General features: G+C 42.4%; 1 protein-coding gene across 1 annotated transcript in view; it reads left to right on the top strand.

The window, feature by feature from the left end:
- Window positions 1-3424: 3424 nt before the first annotated feature.
- Window positions 3425-8433, top strand: part of TCP11L1 (t-complex 11 like 1) — a 14393-nt gene continuing 9384 nt past the window's right edge. Inside the window, exons 1-2 of the mRNA XM_009288851.2 lie at window positions 3425-3585; window positions 6359-6491. Of these exons, the coding sequence (XP_009287126.1) occupies window positions 3432-3585; window positions 6359-6491 (287 nt within the window). The 5' untranslated portion in view covers window positions 3425-3431. The remainder of the gene's footprint in view (window positions 3586-6358; window positions 6492-8433) is intronic.

Raw genomic sequence — 8433 nt, 5'->3', positions numbered from 1 at the left:
TCTGTACCGGGAGCTGCCGCCGCCGCCCCGGCTGGGCAGTGCAGGGGACGCGCCGTGAAACTTCTGAACCCATGTGAAAGCGTTGCAGGAAAATTGCTGCCCAGTGCTGGGGAGGGTAAGGGGGTGGAACAGTAACATTGCCGCTACGTGGTATGGTGTTTTTGTTACGATACCTTGAATGCTCTCTTTTGGTGATGGACCGGGACTTTCAGGGCCTTACACAGAACAGGTTGCAGCTGGGGAGAATAGTAGAAGTTCACAAGCATCTCTTTTAATTTGGAAGAGGGACAGAGGACAGGCTGTAGCTTCACCATAGAGAGCTGAGGTGTGGCTTGCCTTTTAGGGGATTATGAGGGAAAGTAGGTTTTGATGTGGCAGGTGAACAGAGGGAAGAGGACAGAGTTCAGCATTGGAATGGAGCTTGAAGAAAGGTGGCCTTCAGGGCTTGTGTGTTCGGCCTGCAGGTAAGGGGAATTGTCGAGTCTTCTCTCATACAGAGCAGTGGGGCAACGCTTGAAGTTAGGAGGAACCGCTTCAGTCTTGAGTGTACTCCGCAGAAGCACAGTGAACTTTATTTAATGCTGGTGTGCGTCAGATGATTTGAGGACCTTTGATGGAAAGAACCCGTGGAAAATATTTTGCTTAAATTTTAATTTTTTGGGTTTTCTCTTGCACTTCTGTTTTTATTAAAAATGAATTGAAGGAAAGTGCAAAGAAGTAGACTTTGTTCTATTAAGAGTCAGAATTGTTTTTGTGAAAGGAAAGATGATGATCACGCTTTTGGAAGAGGTATTGTCAAGCTTATTTACCCAGTGGAAAGAGGATTTGTTCTAGATGTGTTCTGGCAAATAATAGCAGTAATCCAGCAGAAAAGAGTAGACTATTGCAAACTATACAACTAAGCCAACAAGTGTGCCTGTTTACCTCATCTGCTGAACAGTCATTTGGTAGAATGGCCCAAGAGTTCTTGCACCCACTTTCCACAGCTGAAACAGGACTTTTTTTTTAACAGATGGTATTTAAATGAAATGGTTCGTTTTGAGACTGTAGTTCTTGATCTGCCATTTTATGGAAAGCAATACTTTAGGATGTTGTCTGTGTGGTAGGAATGATGGCCTGGTGGGCAAAGCTGGGGGTAGTAATCATGAGACTGATTATCGTTTTGGCCCTGTCATTTATCTCCTGTGAGTCCTCAAGCAACTTAACTCACACCCGGTTTCTTCTCTGCAAATAAGAGATAATATTTCTCTACTTTTCTAAGGGTAGCGAGGATAAAGTGCAGTGAGAGATTGCAAGGCACGATGAAGTGTCGTGTGCATTAAAGACCTAAGTGGGTCTTAGTTGAGTCATCTTGGTGCTTCAGATTTTGACTTCAGGATGCTTTGTGGAAGAGAATGAATAGGAAGAACAACCGTCTGGTCTGGTTGAATGAATGTGGAAGCCTTTATGATAATGCTTTTATTCTAGCCAAATTCAACAGCACGTTTTCCTCCTCTGTTTAACCAGTCCTATCTTATAATTTCTATTGCAACTGTTGCTATGATCTTCTCTATTAACTGCTTCTTTATTAACAGAGCTACTCATCCTCTTGTTGCTCGAGTGTTTGCAGTAACAGACCTTTTGTCCGCTAGACCAGAGAACCACTTCTCCTGGAGCACATCACTGGTTTCCCACCAGGGGTTTCCCACTGGTTTCACACTTGCATGCTGGTTTGGATGCCTTGCGTTACACCTAGCTGGAGGCTCTCTCTGCCTTAGTTAAAAGGGTGGCAATATGACTGCAGCTCTGCACAGACGACCACTTTCTTGTCCCAGCTGGGATTGTCTGTGTGTGTGAAGGGGGAGATGATCAAGTGTTTGGGGCAGGGACATCAGCGACTTTGTTCCAGCTAGAGGTGGGGACTAATGTATGGGTCTAACACTACCTGTATGGTTGTCTTAGTTTTCCTGTGTAATCTATCCCATGCTTTTTATGCTTTGTTTTCTTCTCTGAAATAGAAATCACGCAGTGCTGTGGACAAGCGTTGTGTGTTGTTGTGTATCTCGTGCATCTAGCAAGATGATGATCCTGAGTCATTGCTGTAGAGCAAAACCATTTCTTATATGCACTGAGCTTTCCAGCTGTTCCGTAGAATCACATCGGCACAATCAATTTAAGCATTGATGGAGTAGGGTTAGTTATTACAGCTGTTGCATGAAAATGAAAAAACTCAGTGCTGCATTTCATATTTCTACACTGTTGCTTGCTTATGCTTCAGTGCAGTCTTTGATGCTGCAAGTATTTTTTCCTAGTAGCTGTGAGGTGCCTCTGGAGGCTGTATCTCTTGCAAAGAGCTTGTTTCTTTCAAATTTTGAAAGTGGGGATGATGGGATACTAGGTGAAAGAGGAAGTTGTTGTTTTTCCAGGAGCTTGCTTTTTTTTTTTTTTTTTGAAAGGCAGACTCTTCCCGACTTCCCGCTTCACAGAACATCCGGGTTATTTAATTGAGTTAGAGACATCATATGCTCTCTAATAGATTTTTTGTAAAATTGAAGTCTGAACAGTAGCTTCCTGTATGACAGAGAGTTTTCAATGGTAAGATGGGCAAATTACGTTCTTTGAAGGGAAATCTGAATATGAAATAAGTGAAGATAATGAATGGTGAGACATGCTTTTCTAACAGTCATTTTTTCAGTATAACTTTGGGTACGCTGCAGGTATCTGTGATGTAATATAAATATTATTTAATATCTAATGTTTAACAAACTAATATTTAAATACTATAACTATGGTCTTTACTGTCTTAATGGTTTTTTAAAAAATAATCCTGATATACATAAATCATAACTCTTGCATGGAATGAAAATATGGGAGTATAACTTTATATTAATTTATTTCTAGTCGTTTTCCTGCTTCTTAATGCATTTGGATGGCTCAGAGTGAAACTTTTTAAGTTCTGAGCAGTTGGGGCAGATTATAGTTCAGGAGTAGGTTGTGTTCAGAAAGCTTTATCATTATGTAGCGGGGAAATGTCTCATTTGGCATAATCTTTTTGTAAAACATGTTTGTAAAACTATTCTGAAGGTGTTTTTCACTGCTCTCATAAGCAATGCTAAGAAAGAAAAATATATTTAATTTGTTCTCATCTGTATGCATTATGACGAGGGAACAGTTTCAGATTTTTGAGAGCTTACTAGGAATGCAGATTAAGTAAACAGTAGCTGTGTTGAAAGCATCCCGTTTTGTGCAAGATGGGAAGTGAGTCACTGAGTCCAGGTCCCCTACCATTACGGGAATGACATCGTATCATTCCTCATAAGATTCCTTTTATTCTCATTTTTTTTCTTAATCAGGAGAACTCCTGGTGATGTTTTCCCACTCAGCCATGTCAGAAAATGCTTATTCATTCCCTTTTTCATCTTTTTTCTTTTTCTGAAAAGAACCAACTGAAAATGTCTCAGAATCCTGACAAGCCACATTCAAGTGAAGAAAAGTTGAGTGGTTTGGAGGATGGTCAAGAGGAGAGCTTGGACAACCCGGATCAGTCTATCAGAAAAAGAATACGACAGGGTGCTCCAGGGTCACACAGAGATGATACACCGAAGTGTAAGCAAGACTGCTTTATTAAAAAAAAAAAAAAAAAAAGTAAATTCTATAATTTTTTTGGTGGAGACAATCATGGCGTTTTATAGCGTTCTGTGCAAGTTTGACTCTTTTGCAATTAAATGTTGCGTGACTCCTGATCACTTGCTTTTAAACTGTTTGTAACACCTTTCTCCCCATTTTGTTTTAGTATTTAATTGTTCACAATAACCATGTTGCTTTGAGCCACAGATATCTTAGATGCCTTTGCGTGTCTGCACTCACGGAAAGGATGAGCACTACTCCAGTACGTTCTAGCTAAACTGTTGCTGCTGTTTGCATTATCAGCTGAACCTTCTGGTTCAGAAACAGCAGCCGCATGTTTCTCTGCATGGCAAGGAAGGCTGTTATCAACAAAGTAATGTCCTGTCACCCCCCTCCCAATACAGATAGCAAGTTGTATATTTAATCCCAGCATTACTTCTAGTGTCAAGCAGGACTGCATGTTTTAAGTTTATTCCTAGGGCATTTTTTTCTTTGTCATTCTGCTTTTACCATGAGAAGCTGGATGCAATATGGCTACCAATTATTTCTGGCAAATCTATAGATTCCAAGGGGAAGTTTTCTGGTCCCAGGGATTCAATTCAAAGAGGCAGAATTGCTCAGATAACTAGTTCCAAATTTCTGTAGAGAGTGTCTCAACATCTAACATTTTATTTGTTGCATTCTTTTTATTTTTTAATAGTGTTCATTATTACTTGAGGTTTAGTGTTGTGTTTAGTGTCCTGTTACACAGAGGAGATGCTCCACGGGAGTTTATGTTCTTGCGTCTTGCTGGTTGCCTGATAGGAAACGTGGTGTGTGTATGGAGAGAGGCTATGAACACATGAAAGGAAAATGCACAGCACAGTCTTGCACTGCATTGTACGACGAAGAAGACGTCAGTCTCAAGCCCTCCCCTCTCGTAAGGGAGCAGCTGTAATATGAGAATGAAGTAACATGATTTAAGAGCGTTCTTTGGTAAATGAAAGAATCTTAGCTTTTAGTGCATCCACTGCTAGAGTGAAGTCATTTGGCAGTCAGACAAGAGCACTCTCATTCAGCTGTGAACTTTGTTGTCCTGCTAGTTCTTCTCAGAATATCAATCCTTGCTGTGTTCCCGGAGTTACTGTGCAAGATTAAGCTCCAAGCAGGAGGAAATAAGGGTTTAAAAGTGCTGCACAAAAAGAGCAAGATATTAATGAAAAATTAGCACATTGGAACCATACTGTGTATGCTTGGAACAGCTTTGAATGGCAGACGGGTGATGGACAGTTACTTTTAAAGTACCTTTTCTGTTACTAGCTTAAGTCCAATCAAACTGGATTATCGAATGAGGCAGACATGATAGTTTGCCTAAAACATATCTCAGTGAACCCGGCCTATGAAGATCCCTGGTTGGTTTCTTTCATTTTGAGAATTAGTATGTCGATCCTATGCCCAGACTGTAGTAGAAATGAATGAACTACAGAGAGAAATCGATCCATTAGGGCAATTCTGTTGTGGCTCTTTTCCCCGCTTCTGCTCCACTAGATGTTTTCTGGAGGAGCCAAGTTGAACCTTGCCATTCCTGTCTGCCTCACCTGAGGACACTAATGATCTAGCTTTCTCCTTTTTCTCAAATACCTGGACCAGGGAAGAGCTGTGGTGCTTCTCCTGACTTCTGGCAAGGCATTGCAGGGCACCCACACGCACTGCTTGCAGTGATGCTAGCACAGCTAGGAGGAATCTTTACCACAAAGAATCAGTGGCAACAGGTTTCAGTTGGCTTCAGTGGGAATGAGATTACTCCCCTAACCAGCATGGCCTACACCTTTGTCACCTTCTCTGCCTTTATGTTGACTTGTTTTTAGGGCTGTGACACTTCCTGCACTACAGTAGTGTCCCAGGAGGATGTTATGTAGTCCAGAACAATTAGGAGCTGTAATTCCCACTGCATCCAGGAAGCAAATTAAGTTTTCTGAAACTGTCCCTGTCCCTCTTCTACCTTCTAGATTTCTACAGTCAGTCGCTACCTTTGTCTCCTGCCTAACGAAAACTGGCCTGTTTTTTCAGGTTTGGCGCCTCCTCCTACTCGCTTGTATGCCCCAGGGCCCAGTTTGAAGCTGGTTGTTCATCCTTGTCAGCCCCAAATGCCTGCCAGAGGCATTGATGCTGGGACTAGGTCTTGATGTCCTTTGTCACTTGGATGATGGCCTGTGGGGAAGAAGTTTGGAGGAGTGCCAGTTGCACTGGAAGTAGTGAGAATAATTAGCTACTAGTACATTATTGCTTAATGTTAATGGTGATTTGTTTGCCGACTACTTTAGAGATGACGTCTCTTCCTTGAAAAATATAAAATTGAAATGGCAACATCTGCACAATAATTGGGGAAATAGTGCAGTGAAAATACTAGTATTTTTAATGATTTCTTCCTACAGTATGGAGAAAGATGATGTTAAGCAATCCTAAAGAAGTGGGGTTTTGGGTGCGAGGTTTGTTTTTATTTTTTAGAAGAGCTTGATGGAACTTGGAAGCAATTGACATACTGAGCCCAGAATATCACCTTGGGTTCACTCCTTTGTTTCCTGTAATACTCCAAACCTGTGTCATCCGCCAGCTGGGAAGAGGAAGGGAAGGAAAGGAGAAGAATCTTCAGATGATACTGTCTTTTGGCCCTTTGTACTGTCAAGAAGGTGGAAAGGGTCCAAAAGTATTAGCAGACTTTTTTCCACAGACTTTTATCGATAACTGTCTGACAGTTTAATTTCTGTTGCAGCTAGTCCTCCTCGTCCCGTGTCAATAGAAGAGCTCATGGAAACAGCTAAGGGAGTAACCAACATGGCATTAGCACACGAAATTGTTGTTAATGGAGACTTCCAGATAAAACCAGCTGAATTACCAGAACACAGGTAAGATTGTTACCAGATACGTAAATTAAATTTGCATTTGTAGAACTGCAGAACAGCTCTAGTGGATCAGGTAAAGGCTCTGGCTAGTATCTTGTCTGGCAGTGCCTAACACGAGATAGGAAAGAGCATAAGAAGAAGAATGTAAGCATGCAGTTCTGCTTCCTCAGAAACGTGTGTGCATGCAAGTTGAACCTCTTGGAGTAATTGTTTGGGCATGTGTGATGCGAATCCCACTGTGGTGTGGTTTCTGTTGGTGTCCCCTTGTCCCAGGAGCCTGAGACTGCAGTCTTCTGAATACCCAAGTCTAGCTGCAGATGCAGGTAGTGCGCTCAGCATCTTTTAAGCTTTCACTGCCTGTGGGAGTAAGATGAAACTGATCATTTTAGCTTTTTCTGAGCCTAGTGTCTGTTTCTCCAGGGATTTTTGGGGGAAGAGGTTCTTACGTTTTATTAGGTTAGTCCTTTCTCCTTTTAAGTTTGAAGTCTTTCCTTCTCTTTCTGACCTAACAGTAGTTCTATCCCCCCGCTGAGAGGGGAGAGGGAGAACAGAAGAGGCCTTCATGTCTGGTTGCATACTGGCCCGCCTAGCTGACCCAGTCCTATTGACAGATGCTTCATCTGCTGTTCCTTTTTCTTTCACACGCAGAGAGATGTGGCTGACAATGTGTTTCCTGGGTTAATTTCTGAAAGTTGAGTGCATACTTCATGGAAGAAACTTGGTCCACATTGGAACCAGTGTTGTCTGTAGGTGTTTCCGTTTGAGAGAGACCCCAGAGCACATTGCCTTCATGGGTGCTGCAGGAGAATGTGCTACGGATGGCTCTTAGGAGACTGGCATTGGTTGTCCTTATAGAAAGTGGTCATACTGAGACAAAAGGTCTGATGCCCATCTCCACCAAAACAAGGTGACGGTGGTTCTCATTAGCGTTAGTAATGAGAGGATGTTGCTCGGAACTAGAATCGTCCCTGACTGAAAAGGCAGTAATGGGAACAGTCTCATCTTCCCTTCTCACCTGGACTATTCCTGTCTTTCCAGCTCTGGCACCAGCTTATTATACCAGTGGTGTTTTATTAATGGCTGTGGACTGCTAAACAACAGTAACCAAAGAAAACGTGCTCATGCTATTAAATACACTGAACCTCCTGGTCCCAGCAGGAATTGCCTTTGAGTAAGGGTTGAATGGAGTGGATGAGGGTCTTTGCTATACTTTCTTCACTTGTCTCAGCCTCTGCGTTGGTAGGAAATGGAATCGTGGTCCCCTTAAATGCTGAGGACAAACAGCATTTAACTGAGCTAGCACATGACAATAGACATTTCTGTTGTTCATCAGGACTCATATACTTTAGAGCTCAAGCAATGATTTGATCTGTCTTCTCAGCACTGTCTTTCAGTGTCTGCCTTGTCTGTTAGACAGACCCAGGCAGTGTGGTCCAGTCCTCCTTCGTTGCCTTACTTGCAGGTTGCATGCAATTCATATGTGGTCCCGTGGACTGGGACCTGTCTTTAGCCTGCACAAATGCTGCCTCTGAAGCAAGCATTTGGAAAGTACGCCTGAGACACGCAAAGCTCATTCTCCCCATTCCGTGTTATCTTCTCTGTCCCAGCATCTTTTGGGGGAACTTCCATCAGGTGTTTTCTGCTGGGCAGTTGATGGCTGAGAATAAATGCTTCATCTAAAGTCCCACAGTTATGAGAGTGCTGTTCTATTCAGTGTCCGCTTCTGCTCCGTGTTCCTTCGCATGGACTTCTCATGTGAAGATGTGCTGTGATAGTGGATAACTTTTCTGGTATGCCTCGCTGCCATAATGTTGATCTTGGCATTTTTTAGGGAAGAAGGATTTTAGCATGTTTTCTTTTTTCCATCACTTCTTCTTTCCCCACCCGCTTAAAAAAAAAAAAAAAAAGCAAAAGGAGAGAAAGCGATCGGGACCTACGCGGGACA

This window comes from Aptenodytes forsteri, unplaced genomic scaffold (genome assembly GCF_000699145.1).
Source record: "Aptenodytes forsteri isolate BGI_AS27 unplaced genomic scaffold, ASM69914v1 Scaffold8, whole genome shotgun sequence".
NCBI lineage: Eukaryota > Metazoa > Chordata > Aves > Sphenisciformes > Spheniscidae > Aptenodytes > Aptenodytes forsteri.
This window is presented reverse-complemented; position numbering and strand designations above follow the sequence as displayed.